This window comes from Triturus cristatus, chromosome 10 (genome assembly GCF_964204655.1).
Source record: "Triturus cristatus chromosome 10, aTriCri1.1, whole genome shotgun sequence".
NCBI classification, from domain to species: Eukaryota; Metazoa; Chordata; class Amphibia; order Caudata; family Salamandridae; genus Triturus; species Triturus cristatus.
In genome coordinates, this window is record NC_140593.1 from 268,107,722 (window position 1) to 268,131,475 (window position 23,754).

The window sequence follows — 23,754 nt, forward strand, 5'->3', positions numbered from 1 at the left end:
TGAATCAATGCAAATACAAACAATATCACTCCAATCTTTGTTTAACTTGGTAAGAAATGTTTGCAGCAGCATTCCAAGTGACACTGCGTTCCATGTTTTCCAAAAATCTGGTGTCATGTTTTCACCACTATTCCAGGTGCTTGGTGACAGCACTCTTCAAATATACCTGCCACTAAACCTTGCATTGAATGTTTGAAGAATGGGGTGTTTGGCAATTCATCTACTATCAATACTGACTTGCTAGAAAAGTCGGCTGGTGTATCACAGGTTTCACCCATTCTCTGTCTGTGGGAACATGTGATGGTACATATTGGGAAATATTCTTCTGAAACCAGCCATTTTACCTATCAGTGAAAGAATCAAACCCTGCCAAAATATCAAATATGATTTTGATATTTCCTGATTCTCTACAGTTTGTAAAATAATCAAATAAGACCTAAAACATGCTTATGAACCCTGCATCTTTAGACCAAAGTCCACAAAATTGAAAAAAGAAGAAGAAACTATTTTTCTGTGGCATCCTTAAACAACAAACCTCAAGCAGAACAATGTTAACCCAATCTTTCTTGCTGCTACCTTGTATAACAAAGTTACATTCTATTGGCCGCTTCAGGAAGAAATAAAAATAACTCCTTCACTCTACTTTTCCTTTATTTGAATGGCATTTAGTTTGTGGTTGTGCAAGTGTTTATCAGTGTTTATATGTTTACACTGGTGAGGGCTATTTGCCTTTCTGTGGGGTTTTATCAGTTATTATAGGTTTAAACCTAAAACAGGAGGGTGTAACAATATCTCTGGTAGATATGAACAATGGTACTGCTTTGGATACAGACAAAACAGCTGCTCCTCAATCAAAAACCCATAACCAAGAAGAGTAGCAAAGGGGAAGAGCCACAAATGGCTTTTTAGGTCTCACCTGGGCAGCACATACGCTGTCTCTTTGAGACATGCTGTATTAAGGTATGAACTTGAAGCTCTGCCCACTTTCCGCCCATCTTTTTAATTGGCTCCAGTCACTGTCCTTTGTAAATGGTGGCTTTTCATTGATCTATAGGCTTCATACTACCTCCTTAGTATGGCCTCTTCTTTTCTTGAAACCTCCCTTGAGGGCACCCTGTGTTACAAGAGTTGTTACTCGGTAAGGTTTAATTATAGCCTCAGAGCACTATTTTGTTAAATGTCTTTCTCCTGCCTGCTGTTGCATTTGTTTACTTTTGTTACAATAGCAGCACCCACATTTTAGCTTTGACCATCTGAAGTTAAAGTGCGGGTGCCTCGATTGTTTCAAAAGTGAAGAAATAGAAAACATGGTTTCTTTCTATTTCTTAACTTTTGAACCAATCGTGGCACCCGCGCTTTAGCTTAAGATGTGTAAAGCTAAAGCGCAAGTGCTGCGATCCATTTGCAATAAGATGGCTCTCACCGTAATGAAAGTTTGAGCTATTGGTGTTGCACTAACATTAAGCCAACAGCTGAAACTTTCAGTAATGCAAGACCTATTGCATTTCAAATGTTTGCTATTTTATTGAGATTGCATAAGCCCTGGTAAAGACCACAGTTGAAACTTTCTACAGAGGATGGTCATGCTTTTGAACATCATGGGCTGAAACTAAAGCTGGCAAAAGGCACCCCCCAGGAGCAGACTATCCTCCAGGAAGAACTGCCTCTCAGTGCATAACACTCAGGATGTCAGAATTAGATTGTGGATCATAACTTGGTGTCAGTGGCACTTACCTGAAGTAAGGGGAGCTCTGAAAAATGTCATGTGTAGAGGAGCAAGCAATATTTTTGGGCCATCTCCCTGTCCGGTGTTAAGGCACAAAATCGTTTAATCATAAAGCCATAACTGGACCTTGGAGTGACAGTCATTGAAAGGAAACAAAGGTTATATTTTCTGGTTTGAAGCAGAAAGAATCTGTGTGTGCACATGTGTTTCTTCTGCAGAAATGCTTAGTGCCACCACTGTCCCCCTTCAGAAACATCATCAATACAGTGTCTGGGAATTTTTATTTACCTCCATCTTGTGTAGCAAGTGAGACTTAGAGGACCCAAATAGATCTCACAAGCCTCCACTACTCTGGCTCACTCCTACACACAAAGCTTGCACAGCTACATAATGTTAGCATTCGGATCAGGGTAAGCGCAAAGAAGCAAATCTTTTCGCAAGTGGGCCAATAAGCCTTCATTGCAGTGACACAGAAATAAGAGGCTGGACACACGTAAAAATACACATAACACGCAATGCTGCCACCACCGTTTAAAGTAATAAACCCATGAAAGGGACAGTAGTCCACTGTCGATTAAATGAGGGCACGATTGATTATAGGACAGGTCCAGGACCACTAAATCACAGGACAGTTCCAGGACTGCACTCATTTCAGGTGACAGGCTTAGGACTTTGTGCTCACACTGGATTAGTGGGAGGCTGGGGACGAAATTAAAAACCAAATACAGATTTTTTTTGTTAAAGTATTTTATTGATTTTTCCAACCGTCTCATCAATAATTCACGGGTACACACAGTAACATCGTGTATGATGCCCTATCGGCAATGCACATATCAGGAGAAACCATTCTTCAACTTTTACTACCCTAACCCCATCCCCTGCCTCCCTCTTTACCCCCACCCCCCCCCTCTGTCAGCGTGCCCGCACAAACCCCTGTTACATGTAGCCATTAGGCAGCCCAAGGTCTAAACCCACCGAACCCAAAGCAATGAAAAAGACATCAGCAATGATCGCAGAGGGCCTGAACTCCATGTCCCCCGCTATGTACACTTCCCGCTCCGACCCTGATCCCCCCAGCACTCCGCAATACATTGTGCAGACACAGATCCCTCCCAAGTATGCTCAAGTGGCCTCATCCGGCGCAGTCTCCCCAGCGGTTCCAGAAGGCCCCTCCCCGGGTTCCACAATCTGGTCAACTTCTAAGGGATCCCTGTCCACCTCATCCACCTCCTCCAGAGAGCGGAGCCCCTCCGCCAACGCTCCCCACGCCCTTGCCGCATCCAGCGCCTTATCATTATCCGCCCGCCGGGCCAGCTGCAGCCGAAGCATCCCTTCGCTCCCCGCCCAAGACAAGAAACTCGCCGTCCACCTCCGAAAGCTCGGCCCAGCCTGTGTCTTCCAGTGCATGGTAAGCTCCCTCTTCGCCATAATCAACCCCAAGTCATAGAACTTGAACCAAATACAGATATATGCAGTCGGGAATTCAGGGCAGGGGAACTCAATTTTACAGCATGCAAGAGACAATCCTGTGACTCAACATAAGACTTCAAGCAAAGACACACTGCAATACAGTGGAAAGAGAAGGTGGTAAATTTCAAAGTCTGCACACTACATTAGGACATTATGATAAGGATAATGAACTTCAAGGTTCTCAGTAAATCACTTAATGACAGAACAGTGGTTCCTCTCCATTTGAAAAAATAACTTATGTACTTATCTCTCCCAAAGGATATTCATTATTAACAATGTTTCAGTTACATTAAGTACACTCCTATAGGTGTAGTAGTGAGGGAGATGCTCCGTGGTTTCACTTACTACACATTACTCTAAGGTATAAAGAGCAACTGATGATTCAGAGCACCTATGAGTTTCTTAGGTCTAGAAATTCAAGGTCACTGGACCTTGTTGTTTCAGCACTCCTACTGTGGATAGTCCCTGAAGAAAAAGATGGAATGTGGGCATTCTTTCCTGTTAGGGCCAATGGAATAGAAGCAGATGTTTCAGGTATTCTTTCTTCCTCCACTGAACCTTCAAACCAAACTGTGATATCAATCTGAAAAAGCGGGAACTGGTGGCCTTAAAATTGACAGTGTTTACTTTCCAGTTTTAGGTTGAAGTCTACCAGACAGCACAGCGGTCTGATTACTAAAGACTTCTTGGCAACAATCTGAAAGCTGACCTAGGAATGCATTTCGCCCATTGCTTACCATTGGCTTTGTGGTTTGTAACTCACATGTGCTTGCTTTCTATTTGCTGACTTTACTTGTTTTAGGCTGTCCAGCATATCTTTATCCCTCCCATGGAGCATAGCCTGTTTAATGTATTATGCAAAGAGTGCTCACTTTCTCCAAACAGTGCTTTACATTTTGTTCTTATCCAGACACATTTGCACTGAATTCACAGGTTAAATGCTACGCTCTGTCATTCGAGGGAGTTTGATATTTATTTTTCTTTCTTTGACTTCAAAGTAAAAGGATTTATCTGAGATTCTGCGAGTGTGAAAGAAAAGGCTTTTTTAATAGAACACAACAAATCTTAAAAGTCTGTGAAGGAACTGTGCAAATATTTCAAACTATATCAGAATTAGGAAGGCACAGATAAATCACACTTTTGTCATTCTGAAGTGTGATGGAAAAGAAAGATAAATACGATAAAATCAAATCAATATGATAGGAGAGGCCATTTCCACACATTACCGTTTGTGCGCTGTACAGTTTGATCAGTAAAATTGTATGTCTGACCAAATGTAATGGTCATTTCAATTGAAATGTATGGTCTGTAATGGCAGTGCACTACCGTGCCATACATACTCCACTCTACGCCACTCCACTCTTTTCTACAACATACTACTCTATGCCAATGCACTCTACACCGATCCACAGCCCCTCTCTCCATTCTACGCAACTCTCTCCTATGCCACTAACATTTAGCCATGCTGAACAGCGACCACGCTGGTGTACAACATGGCTAAAACAAATTGGCAAAGCTAATAACTCTTGCATAAGTGATATATTGGCTTTGCTAATCCTTGTTAGGAGATAAAATGACGAGAGGAAGAGAATCCAGAAAGCTTCATATTGAGATTGCAAACAGTTTTTTTTTACTGGGTTCATTTCATTAAAAACTGAAAATAACATGGAAACCTTGACAGTCCACAGGCATTTACTATAGTGGTTCGAGATTCTGCCTGCGCATGGAGATACTCTAAAGTTTATGATTATTACTGGTTATGCATGATGAAAATGGTTATTTTCAATTAACAGCACAAGTAAATGCCTCAATTACTGTAGCATGTTTATTTTCACCTGATAGCACATTTATATGACAACACTGAAATATGTACCTCTTAACAGGCACATCTCCCGTCAGTTCGTCCACAAAATCTCGCTTCAGTTCTTCAGCAACGTCGCTATCGCTGTCATATTCCTGATATGCACTCTTTTCCAATTCATCTGATTCATACTAGGAAATGGAAGAAAAAGCATAAACTATCATTACTGAGCCATGCTCTATCCTGCATGAAGTCCAGCAAATTGTTCCAACAAACCAGCCAGCAGCAGCCATCAACTACAGTCCTGTTAAACCCTAACACTCCATGCTTAATTGTGCAACTTCAAAAGCACATGAAACATAATCGGTTTTATTTACAGCTTTAAATCATCTACAAAGTGACACTTATCACTGTCCTTCGGAAAGCGTACTAAAGACTTTCAATAAAGGCTGTAAATGGAAACTGAAAACCTGAAGAAATGAGAGCAAGTATTGCCAAGCTGATGCCAGGTCTCCTGCTTGGAATATTTTTTTTTTTTTTTGGTCTTGGGGTTATTTTAAACAGAAAAAACTTAAACCATGCTTGTCTCAGCTATCAGGTGATAGACCCAGCCATATGCAAAACAGTCTTTGTCCTGCTCCAATAGGTCCTCCTTAAACTTTAACAAAAGCAACTCGGTCAAGACTAATTTGCATATGGCTAGGTCTAATCAAAAGTAGCTGGGTGGGCTTTTGTGTTAATGATGTAATGCTCAAAGTGGCCAAGGGTGTGCTCAGACGTGGGTCCATGTTCACAGTGCACTTGGAACAAGCCACACCCTACTGAAGAGTCCCAATCAGGGCAAAACCGGTCTGGGGTTGCCTGTGTTCCAGTTCAGGGAGAGCCTGGCAGTTCAGGCTGGACTCTTCTTATTAGAGCAGGGTCAATACTGATTTGCATATTGCTGGGTTTAATCTGAGGTGGAATGGTGGACAAAAGAACATTTGGGAGGAATGCTACTATAAGCGATTACTAGTGATTAGACTTATTGCAAGCATCTATCCATCACCTTTTTGTGTGCTTGATTCTGTACTCCAAACTCAAAATAGAGAAGTGCTTAAAAAACTACAAGCAGGCAGTCATGTGTGAAGGTCTGGAGGTTCTCTTTGTTCCCATACTGGACTATTGCCTAGCCTTTCTTTAAAGTAACAGTTGTGGCCTCTCCCATTCAAAAACAAAAATTACGTTTAAGTGATAGTTCAAACAGAAATATCACTGCCCTTTAACAAGTACTGCAGCTGATTTTCGGCAAACTATATTTCATATTCCCAAAATGTGCATCTCGGTAGCTGAATAATGTGCTTTTAGCCCTGAAACTGAGCTCTCTCTAATAGCGTCTCTCATTGCCCTGGGAAAACTTGTTGCTTATATGCTACTGTAGGCATTCGTTTTGCTTTGATAACACTCCTTACTGCTGCAGTCCTTGGGCTGTACAATGTTCCATAAAATCTACATAGGGCATGTGTGGTCATATCCCTCTAGACAGCCACTGACACAGTAAGGGTTCAGATGAGCCTTCCAGGGCAGTAAGGGGGAGAGGGAGCTCACACTTACATCTAAATAGGCTGTGCACTGTGTCCAACACCAAGGACAGACAACTATCCCCCCTCACCCCACAGTTAGCCTGGCAGACAGGACTGGGATGAAAGGGGACCTGTGCACTTTGAGGAGCTTCTTTGAAGCCATCCCCACTTCAGAGGCAAATTTGGGTTTAAGTAATGGGGCTCCGACCCTACCAAATCAGAGACTTCTGGATCTTGAACTGAACCTCTGTCAGAAAGACTGCTGTGCTTCTTAAAGGACTCAACTGGAATGCTTTTCTGGAAAGACTATGTTTCTGCTTGTTGCCCTGCTTCTCCCTGACTCTGCTGAAGGAAAGCTGGACTTTGCCTTCCCTCCAAGTGAAATCCAAGAGCTAGCCTCCTGTTTTCTGAAGTCTCAGGGGCACAAAGATTTACTGCAATTCAGCTTGTGTTCTCTGCCATCTTGGAGTCCTACCTTTACCTGACGCACCCTCTTCAAGTTCTGGGGTTCTGCAGCTGTTTTGCTACAAAACCGATGCAATGTCAGAACCGACCCATCGCTCTTCGATGCCGACACAGAGGTTCTGCAGCGGTTCTACAGCCTGTGCAGACCGACGACGCATTGCCTATACCTAAACAAAGCTCGATGATGATGCAGTGACCCGACTGCATGGAACATAGACACTTTACTTTATTCTAGGTACTTTCTCAACTGGCCCTGCACGGATCAAGTAGCCGCCTGCCCTCCATCGCGGTCGATGTGTGGAGGTTGGTGTGTATGTGGAGGTAAGACGTACGTGTGTGGAGGTAGGTGTGTGAGGAGGTAGGTGTGTGTGTGTGGGGGGGTTGTGTGAGTGGAGGTAGGTGTGTGTGTGTGTGGAGGTAGGTGATTGTGTGTGTAGGTGTGTGTGTGTAGGTTATTGTGTGTAGATGATTGTGCGCGTGTGGGAACTGGCTTGGTTCTCATAGCATGGGTTAACGTGTGTGAGTGTGTTGCACAGATACTTTACACATTGCCTCCTTAGATAAGTTTGATTGCTCTGTGCCAAGCTACCAGAGGGTGAGCACAGGTTACCTTTTAGCGTTTATCCTGACTACAATGGTAGTTCTTGCCTGGCCTGGGTACATACTTCAACCAACCAAGAATCACATTTCTAACAAAAGCTTTAATAACATTCAGTGCTGACAATTGCATTTTATTATGCTCAACTTGTTTATCCAAATGAGGGCGATCCCGCACTTCACTTGATTGATCGCACTGTGTTAAGCTGCTAGTGGATGCTCCCACCCATCTCACCTAAAAGTATGCAGGTTTTGCAATCTATAACTTTTTAATGTGCACCTTAATGACAACTGATCAGTTTCGTTTTTTTAGTGGGGTCACCTCCGATATTAATGACATGAATGTTTTATTGAAATTCTGCGTTGAACATTGTATTTTACTTTATTTAAAAGCAGATCTCCTGTTGCTCAATGTAACACTTTAGAAAAGGTTTTTTTACCCCCTGCATCTACAAATAATGGACATATGAATTTTTATTGATATTTATGCTATGTTTTATTGCTAAAGTATCTATGCACACAAATGCTCTCAGAACCATATAATAGAAACAGAATTTGGATTACAGTACTGCAGTTTATTGGTTGCATAAATATATTTTGCTTTTACTGTTACTATTGATTATACCTAAAAGGAATTGCAATGATTTCGATTATTCGCGTAATAACATTGTTCGTTCATTTATTAGTGCCAAAATGTCTTGAGAACTACAGGTAATAAGGATCAGATCATATAGATGTTCATGTCATACCATTATTATGCTGCAAATTTGAATTTGATAGGGCTTCCTTATAAACAACTACCAAATAAGGATTACTCACAGTCTGGGCAACAGAATTTGCCAAGTCCAGTCCCAACTGGATTACTTGCTTTGCATTTGCTTGCCCATCCTTCACCAACTCCAATAAGTTGGGATTGAGCCAATATTGTAAGTTAGGCTGAACTACCTGGGCCATGTCCCAGAGTTTATGTGGGTAACCTGGGGCTGGCCTGTATAGTCTTGAACCCAGTGAATCACTGAGAATGATGCAGACTTCTGCTGCACAACAAGAATAGGCTCTGCGAGGGTTCTGTTATATTATATTATTTTTGCAAAGCGCTCAATTGCCTAAAAGGCGTCTTGCCACTGGCTAGGTTTACGAGCAAATAATGGACCTCAAGGAGAAGAGGGTTATACAGAGAAGAGCCAGGTTTTCAGAGCCTTCCAAAAGGCCAGCAGATTTGGGAGGAGTTAGGACATTTATGCGCGCCACATGTGCACACATGCACATTTCAGGGGTGCAACAAGGTGTCCTTTTGGAACCCTTGCACCCTTCGAATTGCGTGCGCAATTTGCGAGTACCTATTGGGTACTCGCAATTTGCGCACACAATTCCCATTCATTCCTATGGGCCTCTTGGCTCATAGGAATGAATAGGAAGGGATTCCTTAATTGCGACTCGCAATTTGCGAGTCGTAATTAAGGAATGCGTAGGAATCGCAATTATTATTGCGATTCCTACCTACATAGCAGTTTGCAAGTCCTTAATAGTGATTCGCAAAAAATCGCTATTATGGACTCGCAAATCAGTCTTTTTCATACATATGCCCATTAGATTCTGTCCCTTCTGCTTGCAAATTCTTCTCTTCAAGAATTCACCCTTGGATTCCACCGGACTCTTGCCAAGTCTTCGCCAGAGGCATCTTTACTGAAGTGCTCCTTTGTGGTCTACAGCGGTTTCCGACGTCACTTCGCACCTATGCACCAGGCTTCCCTAGTGTAGGTATACTGGTTCCTGGGGTATCCATGGGTGGGGTGACCCTCCAACCTTCTGTCTTCCACTGGGTTTGTTCATGGTCCACTGAGAAGAGTCCTTCTTCAAAACTGCAACCGCGACTTTCCTTTTGACTTCTATTGAGTACGTGGCTGTGTTTCCACTCTGCACACAGCCTCTGTGGGGTTCCTAGGTACTTACCTTGGGTGGTTCCTTGTGTCCCCAGCTCTTCTGAGTCTCCTGGTCCAAGTCCTGACTTTGGTCACAGTTCGCATTTCACTTTCTTAGTATATGGTTTGGTCTTCCCCTGGAGACCACTGTGTATTGTGCTTACTTACCTCTTGCAATTGAAGTATTCTTGTGTATTTCTGTTGATGTTTCCGGATAGGAGATACACCATTGTGTTAGTGAGGATGTATAATAAATAATAAATATTACTATTTTTATAACTATGCTGTGTGGTTCTTTTCTATTTAACCTACACTACATGATTAGATCTGGTAAAACAAGCTGCTGAACACTCCTTCTGTACTAAGCCTGAAGGCTGCTCTCTACAGCTATCATTTAGAGAGCTTTCTTAGGTTGTCTAAGACCACTAAAACCACCATAAGGGTTGTTCGGATTAGTGAAAGGTGCTTCACTTAAATAAGTGTGCACCATATATTAACCCAAAAAGAACAATTGATGGACAGAATGCAGAACAATGTCATACATTCACCCCAGTACAGAGATCTGGGCCTAAATCCATCGTTTTTTTGCTCACCATGCCATTCCAGTTTGGAGCCATCCATATGCAAATCAGTCTTGACCCTGCGCCCAATGGGAACAGTCCAGCCCGTACTGCCAGGCCCTCCCTGGACTAGAAACAAACATCCTAGGACCGGTTTTGGGCTTTCAGCCCTCATCAGCAAGGATAGCTCGACTCCAGTGGCATGGAGAGCACGGGACCCACGTCTGGGCATACCCGTCCCACTCGGGGTGACAAATGCAAAACAAACAATTGATGGACAGTATGCAGAACAATGTCATAGATTCACCCCAGTACAGAGATCTGGGCCTAAATCCATCGTTGTTTTGCTCACCATGCTCTGGAAATGTGCCTTTTAAAGGGGCACACCAGTGCAGGGGGTCACCCTTCTCTGTCCACGGTTCCTTAAACCAACAAAATAGAGATTGGCACTGAAGCTGGAATTCAAATAACAAGTTTATTAATCACTCATGAGTGGGACTACGTCCACACAGCACTCTCAAGTGCTGCCTGAGGTAGTACATTGAAGTCACAGAACACTGGCCTTATATACAGAGTTTGTTGCAGAGTAAGCATGTAGTTACAAATAGAAAGTACACGCCTACACAGGAATAGTAACCGACAAACATGGGCAGGTGGGAAATCACTTAGTTAGCAAAGTGGGAGGGGGAACAGAACTGCTTACAGTTACAAAACACAGTTGACAGTTATGTCTTTAGTCAGGTGCATTCTAGCAGCTAAAGGCAATTTCTCAGCACATATACATTGCTTGAGCTTAGAATAGAAGGAGCTAACTAAAGCTGATGACTCAAGCAGAATAGAAAAGCAAGCAACAGTGAAGACGGAAGAATCACAAGGCTAACAAAATGGATGCTGCAAACAAGGTGGCTTCAGCTCATGCTAACAGCAATTATTTTCGATTTCCACAATGCCATTCCAGTTTGGGGTGGTGTGGTGAGCAAAAGAATGATGGATTAAACCCAGATCCTTGTGGCTGGGGGTGAAGGTTTGCATTGTCCAGCATTCCGTCCATCAATTGCTTCTTTCGCTATGTCGCCCTAAGTGGGAAGGGTATGCCCAGACGTGGGTCCCATGCTCACTACACCACTGGACTCACGCTAGCCTGGCTGATGAAGGGTGATGCCCTGAAACCGGAATCCCAGGATGCTTGTTTCCGGTCCAGGGAGGACCTGACTTAGCAGTTTGGGCTGGACTGTTCCCATAAGGAACAGGGTCAAGACGGATTTGCATATGGCTGAGTCCGAATTGGGGTGGTGAGCAAAAGAATGCTGGATTAAACCCAGATCCTTTTGACTGGGGGTGACATTTTGCACTGTCCAGCATTCTGTCCATCAATTGATTCTTTTCCATTTACTAACCCAGCCTCCTAAAGAAGTACTCCTGAAAATAGGATTTTAATGCAGGTTACACGTTGGGAATATGAATAGTAGCCTGGTTGAAAAACATGCAATTTCTAAAAGTATGTGTCACATTTTATGATGCAACTAGGAAATATTTGGTTTCACTTCTGCAGTGCGAATCTGTACTAAAGCACAGAACTAAATTAAAACCAGTTATCCTTTCAAACAGAGGTGATCAGCAGGCCTTATCTACTGACAAAATACCAGACAGGCAGAGGAAACATATAGGGAGTGGGAGGTAGGTGTCAAAAAGATGAACTTCCTCACACTACCTATAGAATCATTTCACATTTATCATGACTTTACAGTGCTGCTTTGAAGAAAAACAATTGATGAACATTTGTCTTACCCCATTTGAGGCTAGTACATCCTCTGTCTCATCGTCCTTGTTGTCAACTTGAATTTCAAATGGGTTTCCATCATCACAATACTGCTCAAACAACGACAATACAGTTGAAGCTGCTGCAGAAGACTGTTTATTGGGTGATACTGAGGGAGACCGTGAATGGCCCAAGAATTTGAACTCCTGTGATCAAAAGCAAAGCAAAAACTGTAAGAAAAAAACAGAAATGTACTATAAATCAACACTGGAAGTGATCAGAATATTCAGGATAACCTTTCTAAAATCGTTGACGTGAAGTTTACTGGGGGTCTGTTGCGTAAACTAGGTCTCCAGCCTATTTGTACGAGGTTTGGATTCCCAACTCACTGGTGCAGGGACACAGAGTTCAGTGCACCAACAAAGAGTAGTGAATTCCGGGTTACTGTAGCCCCACCCATCTAACTGAGCAGACCTGCCAATGTGGGTCCCTGCTTTCTGGGTTACTTGCAGGGTTTTAGTGGCAATTTAAACGATACTCCACTAATGAGTTACACACTCAAGGATCACTAGAAACAAAATATGCATTTTGACATATTTATTTTAAAACAATTATTTAAAAACTCCTGACTCTAATGCACACAATATTGTTTGGTAACATTACAGCAGATGAGAATTAAAAGCAGCTAAGCTTTTCATGAACAGTGAAAACAAGGTGGAAACCTGTTAACATCACAATTTGTGGCCCTTAACCTTGCTGTGCTATCTCTAGGTGCTATGCTACTTCTATCAAATAAATAAATAATACGCTTATTTCTTGAGTTTTTAGAGGCGGTGTGCGTTCCTGGGACAACGCGATTTGTTGTCGAGTTTGATTAGCTTGATAGCTATTTCGAGCACAATGGCAAGGATATTGTCTCTGTGCAAGAACACAATCCTGGCACCAATCAGAAAAGGCAAAAGGCTGCGCACAGCCTTGGAGAGGGTAACTGGAGCATTCTTCAATTAAGGTGAAATCTTGTCCCGTGCCCCTTTGGATCCATACCGGGGAGGAAGGTGTCTCTCTCGCTCTTCCAGTGGTCAAATCATGGGGTTTATTCTGTTCGAACCACTGATTTTTAACCTACATTGGGGAACCTTCCATTAAATCCGAGACATAACCGGTGTGAATTAACATGATCAAATTGCGTAAACCTGGACTACATGTCTATTTTGCACATTCATTGTCAGACCTTGAAAGGCAGATATGATTGTAGCAGACTTATTCCGCCCAATGTGTTAGCAAAGTCATTGTTTAGATAATTTGACACTTTCACGAGTTCTGTGAATAACTGGCTAAATGTGGACCAGAGTGCAGATTAGCCAACTAAAGTGGAAACTGCAACTTAAAATGGAACATGCAACTTAAAATGGAACCTGCAACTTGAAATGGAACCTGTCCAGTGCGTGTTTAAGAAGGGTCTTTGTGCTTAAGACATCCCTGGAATAACTTCTAAACTAAATCACTGAATGTGTTTTTGTGCACGGTCTAGCTTATCATATCTCCATGACACATTTACAGAACAGAAGCACATGCTAGTAATGTGCATTTGATAGAATAAAAGTTCGTCACTTGCTGCATGTTCAATAACATGCAACTGGATTGAAACGGGGTCTCTGCATTGGAAGATATGACTTTACAACATCTGCTGAACCAGTTCTGAAGCATCCGTTTTGTATGTGCAGATTGAGCACTGAAAAGGATTAGAAAACAATCTGTGCAGTTTTCTTCCTTTATGAGTCTGATGAATACTTTTTAATATATCTGCGGCAACAAGATTTTAATTGTTCTTTCAAATACATCTGATAATACCATGTATGACTAACGTACAAAACTGTAATTATTTTTCTTATCTACTGAGCAGTTTTCATTATTGTCCTTTTGAACAGCTCACAATGTCACAAAGGAATATTTCTTATTTCTTTTGAGATATATTAAAGTTAATAAAAGTGGTAGCTTGGAAATTGTCAAAACTAAAATAAATGACTCGGTCTTTATTCATAATACTGCAGATCATGTTTAATGATGTGTCCTCATTGTTGTAGTGCAACTGTGTTTCAAAGCTAAAGACACCACACAAAATTAAGGGTTGAAAGTACAAATACTGAATCATTTTCCCTCCCTCACACTACCTCCTCCATAAAATAAAAGTAACGCAGAATGAAATAACAGGTGCCCTTAAAGAGTGTATGTTCAGGCCATAGAGTGGTCTCTAGGTGCTATTCACACACAAACTGGTCCATTGTCACCCATAATTAAACCGTATGCCATGGAAAAGCAACCAGTCTAGGGCAGCTCAAGAAGGGCATGAATAAAGGATTGCTAGAGAGTCATTCCATCATGGTGCCTGTCAGCTAAGGAACTGTTGGACTTGGCCCTTTCTGTAGTGTCATCCCATCACTTTTTGCCTTCACCTAATTGTTTTCTGAACCAGTTTTGTTGGCTTTTAAGACTCTGCACACTTTATCATTGCTAACCAGTGCTAAAATGCTTGTGCTCTCTCCTTTAACCATGGACGAAATGGTTTATACCCAATTGGAATATAATGCATTGCAGAACACGCACAGCTTGGGTATACTTGAAGGTGGGAAGTTGTGGCATGCTTCAGGAGTATCACTCCCTGATCTGTGAGTGTGACATATAACGAATCATGGTAGCGTCACCTACATTAGGGGACGTCCACCTGAGCACTGCTGGGGACCCCCAGCCAACAGGTAATCAAAAAATGCATTGAATCATTCTTAGTTTCAAATGTGTCTCCCGATGCATTTCGGGCATCAAAGTGGAATGACCATGCTGTTAAATTTCTCAGATAGACCGTCGACATTTTCATTGTTTGGAAGGGTCCATATGACAGTTTGATAAACGCATTGAACACGTTGAACAGCATCAATGACAGAATCCAATTTACTTATGAGGTCAATGCTCAGCGTATAGCCTTCTTGGATGTGCTCATAAGCAGAGTAGACAATGCTCTAGAGACCAATATTTACAGAAAGAGCACGGACAGAAACAAAACATTGCACTACTACAGTTTCCATCACAATGCTCTCAAGAACCATCTTCCTTACTCTCAACTTCTGAGAGTGAAAAGAATTGTGTCCAACCCCGTCAACTATGAACAGCAAGCCAATGACTTGCTCAATCACTTCAGGCAAAGAGGCTATCCCGACAATATTTTGGAACAGGCTAAAAATCGCTGCTCCAAAAAAGCCCACACCGACCTGTTTATCACTCCGAAGAGACCCAAGCAAAAACGGACAGTTGTAGAGTCGAAATTTTCCAACATGAGCCAACTATTTAAAAAATCCATCAAAGATCACTGGTGCATCCTTGCTTTGGAACCTGATTTCAAAGGCATTTTTAAAGACACCCCATCTTTGCATACACCAGGGGCAGGAACCTGGAGGAATTAATAACATCCAAAGACAATACGCAAATCAACTTCAAAGGAACCGTACCCTGTCACAACTGCAGTAATTGCAATTTTGTCATCAAGGGGGCCACAATCACTCATCCCATGAAAGGCACCAACATCAAGCTTAAGGTCAATGAGTATTGTGACACTTCTAATGTCATATACATGTTTAAGTGTTCTTGCGGCCTGGTTTACGTCGATAAGACGGAAAGAAAGATCAAAACAAGGATACACGAGCACAAAAGCAGTATTCGGACTAGGAACTCAAAAACAGTAATCGCAGCTCATTTCATAGTCAGCCACCACAACCTCAGTCAACTGCAATTCCTTATTTTGGAAACTGCCAAGAAAATAGAAGGAAGGGACAACAATAAGCATCTCTTACGGAGAGAGAAATTTTGGATCAAGCTTTTGCACTCATTGAAACCACATGGTTTAAATGACCTGATGGAATTCTCATGCTACCTGTAACCTGGCGACACCAGCGACCAGCTACATTGTTGTGACTTTATCTGTACATGTACATGTTCTCTCTTCGCTATCTGTAAACTGTGTTTATTTCATCCCCTATATTATTTTATCCCCTCTATAATATTTTTCTATCTTGTTTTGTTTGTCCCCTCTCACTGACTTTTTTTCTATTTTCAATCTTTTTCACCTACTCTTGTGTAATGCCCCACAGGCACAGTTTGCTTTAACATTCATGTTCACCTTTACACCCTGTGATCAATTACAAGATGGCACCCGTTTTCGTTTTACACTTTTTGCACTTGTTTTAAGTCCCCTTTCACTGTTCACACAATTGTTTTTTAACGCATGAGACACATCGCATTAGGCACTCGTTTCACCACAGACGCATCAGCATCTACACACCTGTAGAAGTAAGTATGTGCTGACCACACTTACAGGGATTATACTTCTGTGCTCTTTTATTCACGCCACACGCCGGGCACGGTGGCTCTAACTGGGTTAACACGTTTCAGCGTCTAATATAAGCTTCGGTTACACTGTTTTACACATGCACAAAACTCTGGCGTTTTATATTTGCTTTCATTTGTAACCCGGGTTCACGATTGGGTTCAGACTGTTTGCATGTGTACACCGACCACTTCACAACTTTGTTAGTGCTTCCCTTCCACCGCATGGTTTTTCCATGTATCATCTCTACTGCCTGTTTCACGCTGAGTCACTCATTTAATGCATACACTGTTTTCCGTAGATTCATGATGGCATCTCATGGATCGTTCAGCTTATGTTCCCGGAATCTTTTCACTCACATTTTCCTTTAGCTGTACATTCCCACACATGGTGACGGTCATCATCTTAACACGAGTGGTATCCTCATGTTATCTCTGCCATGTTTATCTTACAGATACTTTTCCCTGACGAAGGGCACTTTGATGCCCGAAATGCATGGGGAGACACGTTTGAAACTAAGAATGATTCAAAGCCTTTTTTAATTGATCCACGCTCGATATGAAAGATTAAATATCGATACAAGAATAAATATTTATCATGATGCACCTTTGCAGATGATGTGATATCATTTGGGATACCCACCACATCAGCATTTTAGACCCCTTACCCTGTTGGCTGGGGGTCCCTAGCGGTGCTCAGGGGGACGTCACCTAATTTAGGTGATGCTACCATGATTAGTTATACCCAATTGGCACATTAAATTTACCTGTAATTCACTAGAAAAGTGGTACTATATGTATCCAGGGCCTGTAGGACAAGTACTTACTTCGGTATCGCCTTATCTGATAGAGACATGATCTAGCCCCAGATTCCTTACATTTGAATTTCCCAGGTATCAGGCTGGATCTGGAAGACTTTTCCTAAGCAAAACCCTTGATCGCTGGTAGGTAGCATTTGTTGTCTCTGCAGGACGCTGGTGCCGGAAGTGACGTATAAGGGCACCACTTTGGCACGCTGACATCAGTTACTTTTCACGGCCTTCCACTCCTGGAGCGCAGAGCCATGAAGTGCACTAACAACGGTGTGTCTAGAACAACCATGGCCCTGAAAAGGATTAGCTCTGACCCTAAGAACCGTGTCCGCAGTGTGGGGAATATGGTTGGGTATGTAAGGAATCTGCTGTTAGATCATGTCTCTACCAGATAAGGCGTTACTGAAGATAAGTAACTTGTCAATCTGATAGAGATATCTAGCCACAGATTCCTTGCCTTTGAATAGATACCCGAGAAATTCCATTACCTGAGGAAGGACTACAGGCAAAGTTAGACCAGGAAGTCCTACAGGACAAAGCAGCCAAGAAGGCCATCCGGTCGGATTTGACGGTCCAGGCAGTAGTGTTTAGAAAACATTTGCAGGGATGCCCACGTTGCTACCTGGCAAATGTTGAGGATTGGAACTCCACGTTGCAATGCAGTGGTTTAGCCTTAGCTCTGTTGGACTGAACCCTTAAGCCCTCAGGAGGCTAATTGGCCAGAGCATAGCAAATATTGATGCGGAGAACAATCCATCAAAAGATAGTCCTCTTCTGCACTGCACAACCTTTCTGCACTCCAGCGTGCCCCACGAAGAGTTGGCCATCCACCCGGAAACTCTTTTGTGCTTTCAAAGTAGAACGCCAATGCTCTTTTTGGGTCCAGATGTTGGAGTTGCTCCTCCTCTTTAGAGGGGTGCGGAGGAGCATAGAAAGTGGGCAAGGTGACTAATTGCTCCACGTGGATTACCACTTTTGGTAAGAAAGATGCCCTAGTGCGCAGCACCTACTTATCAGGGAAGATAGTCAAGTAAGGAAGCTTGGGTGACAGAGCCTACAATCCACTTACTCTCCTGGCAGAAGATATTGCCACTAAAAAGGCTGTTTTGAAGGTAAGTAGCTACAGTGGGCAGTTGTGCAGAGGTTTGAACGGGGCACACATCACGAATGTGAGAACCAATATAAGGTCCGACTTAGGCATAATGGATGGCGCAGCTGGGAATACGCATAAGTCTCTTAAGAAATCTATTTACAATAGAGGATTTACATAAAGAGGGTTGGTCTGGCAGCCCTAAGAAAGCAGAGAAGGACAAAAGGTACCATTTAAGAGTGCCCAGAGCAGAGCCCTGCTGGGCAAAGGTCAAAAGAAACAACAAGACTTGAGAGAGGGATGGAGAAAGATCAATAGATCTTTCTCTACAATGATCTACAAATTTGTTCCACCAGCAGGTGTATACAGTCTTGGTAGAGGGATGCCTGGCTGCCAAAGCAACTTTACAGACTTCAGGAGGAAGGTGAATACTATCAAGTGCCACTGCTTAATCTCCATGCAAGAAGGTGCAGAGTTGACAGTTTCTTGTGGAGGACCCTCCCTAGCTCCTGCGACAGCAGATACTCCCAAAGGGGCAGCCTGATAAGAGGATCGGTGCTCAATTGGAGAAGCCCAGGATTCCAGACCAGACTTGCCCAGTTCTAAGCCACAAGAATTAAGTGCGCCCACTCGCTCCTAATTTTTTTGAGCACTCTTGGCAGGAGCAGTATGGGTGGAAAGGAGCACAGCAAGCCTGAGCTCTGCTGGAGACTAAAAGATTCTCTGTGCAAGAGCCGTCTTGGAAACTCGGATGCGCAAAACTGCTGACATTGCGCATTCCCGGCGGAGGCAAACAGATCTAACCAAGGCTCTCCCCACCGCTGAAAGAGACCTGCCACCACCTCCAGATGGAGACGCCACTCGAGATCCACTAGGCATAGACCGCTGAGTTTGTCTGCCCTGGCATTCAGGGAACCTGCCAGGTGTTGAACTACTAGGGATATGCCCTGCTGTTGCAGCCATATCCAGTGACGCAGAACCTCTTGACAAAGGGTCCACAACCCCACTGCCCGTTTTGTTGCTGTACCACATCATGAGCACCTAAAGCATCTGTCCCTTGATGGAAGGAAGGAACTCTTTCAATGCCAAGCACATTGCTCGGAGTTCCAGAAAGTTGATGTGAAGTTGGGTTTTCGCCGGAGACCAGAGCCCTCTGATCTCCACCTTTCCCAGATGGCCGCCCAATCTCAGTAGTGACGCATCTGTCACTACTGTGTGATCTGGTTGTATCTGACCCAATCATGGTTGGTCAGCTACCACTGCAGGCCCTGTGCAGTTCCCTCCGAGATCTGGACCATGTCAGAGAGATTCCCCTGACGCTGCGCCCACTGGAACATTAGGTCCCACTGCAAAGCTGGCATATGCCATCTGGCATGTGTCACTAGCAGGATACAGGAGGCCATGAGGCCAACGGCCTCAAAGTCAGTCTCACCAAAATCCAGGAGAGGGGGAAACATTGGTATCAAAGCCTGAATATTCTGGACTCGCCGATCAAGAGGATAGGCCCAAAACTGAACAGTGTCCAGAAAAGCTCTAATGAAAGGCAGCATTTCAGAGGGAGTCAGGTCTGACTTCCGCACATTGATAGTGAATCCCAGTGAAAGCAGGAGGTTCGCCGTAGTCTGGAGGTGGGAGATGACAGCCTGGGGTGAGCTGGCCTTCATCAGCCAGTCGTCGAGATAGGGGAAAACTGGCACCTCTGATCTGCGCAGATGAACTACAACCATCGCCCTTCACCCTGGTGGACACCCGAGGTGCACTGTTAAAGCCAAAAGGGAGCACAGTGAACTTAAAATCCTTGTGGCCTACCGTAAACTGCAGTAAGGCTGATGGGAAGGCAGGACGGGAATATGAAAATAGGCACCCTTCAAGTCCAATGCTACCATCAAGTCTCTGGCGTATATAGCGAATATGACTCTTTATTTCGCATACCATTACTTCGCAGCTTTTTACTGCAATGTTTTTACTTAGCAAATACCGTTACTACGCAAGTTTTTAGTTCGCATACCTTTACATTGCAAGTGTTAATGTATGCGAACTAAAAACTTGCCTAGTAATAAAAACAGACAAATGTCCCAAAAAAACACTACACTAATTACAAATACACTACCCTACACATCACAAACTCTAAAACACTACCCAAACACTACACTACCCTACACTACTAAAACACCACTACACTACCCTAAACCCTAAATCAATACCCCCTGGACGACCCTCCCCCTTCCCCCAGCCCGCTCCCTACACTCAAACACTACCTTGCACGCACTCCCGACACTACCCTAAACCCTAAAACACTACCCTACACTACACAAACACCACAACAGTACCCTAAACCCTAAATCACTACCCCCAGCACGACACTGCCCCTACCCCCATTCCTGTCCCTACTCCCAAACACTACCCTGCACGTACCTCCAACACTACCCTAAACCCTAAAACACTACCCTACACTACACTAACACCACAACACTACCCCAAACCCTAAAACACTACCCCCACCCCAAGACTGTCCCTACACTTAAACACTACGCTGCACGACTCCCCCGACACTACCCTAAACCCTAAAACACTATCCTACACTAACACTACCCTAAACTCTAAAACACTACCCTACACTGCCACAACACTACCCTAAACCCTAAAACACTACACTAACACTACAACACTACCCTAAAACACCACCCACAGCACGACACTGCCCCTTCCCCCAAACACTACCCTTCAAGACCCCAGACTACCCCCTGCATGACCCTCCCCCTACTCTAAACCCTTAAATACTACACAGCCCCTCTTACCTCTCTCTCTCCACGGTTCCAGTCTTCTCCAGCTTCCTGCGTCGTCGTCGTCCGTTTCCACACAATGATGTTGATAGCCTTTACCTCACAAGCGTTACAACGCATGCGATGTAAAGGCTTCCCGTCATAACATCGCATGCGTTGTAACGCTTGCAAAGTAATGGTATGCGGTGTAACAGCCTCGTACTAATGGATGTTTACCATCTACAGCAGGCAAGACTTGAGCCAGAATGAGCATGTTGAACTTTTCCTTTTTGAGGAAGTAGTTGAGGTCTCTTAGAACTAGGATGAGAGGAAGGCCCTTGTTCTTTTTTGGGACCAGAAAATAGCAGGAATAACAGCAACAGCCTACTTTTGGCTCCAGGACCCTCTCTTTCACTCCTTTGGCCAAGAGTCTTGACTTCTTCCTGAAGCAAGTTGAGGTGGTCCTCTGTCAGCCGGTGTTAAGTTGGAAGTATGTAGGGAAGGGTAGTCTTGAAGGGAAGGGAGTAGTATCTTCAGACTATCTGAAAAAGCCACCAGTCCGACACGATGTTCTGCCAGTGGTGGAGGTGATCGCCAACAACTGGCCGTCCACGATCTTGAAGGGCCAGACTAGGAATGTGGCTGCAAGGGGAGGAGTGGACTGACCCGACCACCGGCTACCTTACCCACAGGGTGGAGAGGAGCCGTGCCCACGGCTGCGCAGAGGTTGCTGAACTTGTGCTGCCTAGTGGCTGGTATACAGTTGGCACGTGTAAAAGGGGTGAAAAGGGGACGGGTGGCCGCTGACAGGCCCAAGGACTAGGCCGTAGTCCGGGAGTCCTTCAAGCGCTCCAGGACCATGTCGGACTTGTGTCCAAAGAGATGGGAACCATCAACGGGCATGTCCATAAGGGAAGCCTGGACATCCTCAGAAAAGTCAGAAGTTCTTAGCCAGGTTTGGCATTGAACAGACACCGTCAATGACACTGCTCTGCCCCGTGAATCGGTCATATCAAGCACAACACCTGAGTGGTGAACTTTGCCCCATCACTTTCGTCTGATACTGCTTGGGAGAGAAGGGCCCGGGCCTCCTCAGGGACCTGTGGCAGCACTTACATAACCATTTCCCACACGGAGTGGAAGCAACATTGCAACAGGCATGCGTTGTTCACGGAACTACAATAAAAGGCAGGCAGAAAATAAAAAAATGTCTTGCCCCCCCACTATCCCTTCTCTTGGATTCCCTGTCCGGTGGTGCATGAGGGAACGCTCCTTGTGAGGTAGAGGCTTGGACCACCAAGCTCGCAGAGGTAGGGTGGTTAGTGAGGAATTTTGAGTCACCTATGCAGGGCAATGGCAGTGGGCGATTGTCCTATTTACAAGAGTCCCTGTGCTGGCCTTGGACCAGGTTCTCAGAAGGACATCAGCCAAGACCTCGTTGAAAGGCGTGAGGGGTTCAAAGGAGAAGACATCGGCTGCAGGACCTCCGTCAAGATGTTAGTCTTGACTTCCACTGAAGTGAGCTGAAAGTCCAGGTCCTTAGCTGCTTTTCTCACCACCATAGCGTATGAAGGTCCCTCCTCCGAATACATGGTAGGGGAGAAAGCAGGCCAGAATCTGGAGAGGCATCCAGTCTACTGGACTCACCCAATTCCCCCATACCAGTCCATTTTGTGTTCAGTATGGTCTTGTAAAGGGTCCAGAGACCCCTCCAAATCTTCCTCCATTCCTAGCCCTTCAGAATAGGGCTGAGGAACTGATCGAGGACCAAAGGGTGCTGATGGCGCTGGAATCAGCATCGGTAGGTAGCAATCAAGCTCCGGGTCGTCTGGGATAAAAATGGGTCTGGTGCCACCTGAGGGTACTGGCGTCGTTTTGAGTCATGGCACGGGGGCCTGCGCCAGGGAAGGTCGCAGTGATATGACTGGCGCTGTTCAGAATCCTCCACCATATCCAGAGCCATTGGCACGGAACCCGATAGAACCCCCCCGAGCCTCTGGGGCCCAAATATGAGACACTTGGTGTAACAAAATTCTTTAAGCCGGGCGGGGGTCGCTCTGACTCATGGAAGGGCAGGGAAGTGCGTAGCAAACCCAGGCACAGGTTCTGCAGAACAAGGCAGAAGGCATCAAGACTCCTCCATCACATTGGTCGAAGGACGGGGAGAAGTTGAAGTATGCTTCGACCTCTTGTGTTTCTTATGCTTCTTTCCTGACTGACCCAGAGACTTGGAGTGTGAGGACAAGAACTTAGGACTCCTGCCGGGACTGAGAACGAGACCTCTGGGGCAAGCGGCGAGGTACTGAAGCCCGGGACGAAAGCAGCTTTAGGGACCGCTCCCTCAAAGCTTTCCGAGCCATTGCCCAGCAGTCGGAGCACGACTCGGAGTCGTGGTCGCGCTCCAGGCATCAGAGACAAATCAAGTGCGGATCCGTCAACGACAAGACGCAATGGCAGGTGCCACACAGTTTGAATCCAGAAGTCTCCTTCAACATGCTTGGAAAACCAACACATCATAAATAGTCGACAAAACATTAACAAAAGCCCGTCAAAAAGTGACAGAGGTTATCTCTCTTCACAGATCTGCGCTAGCTGGCACGGAAAAAGAACTGAAGTCAGCGCGCCAAGGAGGTGCCTATATAGGTGACGCGGATGTCACTTCTGCTCAGACGACGCCAACGATATCAGGTGGAGCCGACCAACGACAGCTACCAGCACACAAGGGTACTGCTCAAGGAAAAATCTTTTGAATCCAGCCTGACACCTGTGAAATTCAAAGGTAAGGAATCTATGGCTAAGTGTCTCGATCGGATAATTAAATACTACTAGTGGAGCTAAAGCACTGATTGTGCCA

The 23,754-nt window shown here is 44.4% G+C and overlaps 1 protein-coding gene across 1 annotated transcript in view; it reads right to left on the reverse strand.

Annotated features, from left to right (window-relative positions):
* The window catches only part of VPS50 (VPS50 subunit of EARP/GARPII complex), a 748,521-nt gene that overhangs the window by 427,883 nt on the left and 296,884 nt on the right, over window positions 1-23,754 (reverse strand). The window contains exons 18-19 of the mRNA XM_085630983.1: window positions 11,892-12,068; window positions 5,070-5,188 (exon numbers count right to left, since the gene is read on the reverse strand). Of these exons, the coding sequence (XP_085487109.1) occupies window positions 5,070-5,188; window positions 11,892-12,068 (296 nt within the window). The remainder of the gene's footprint in view (window positions 1-5,069; window positions 5,189-11,891; window positions 12,069-23,754) is intronic.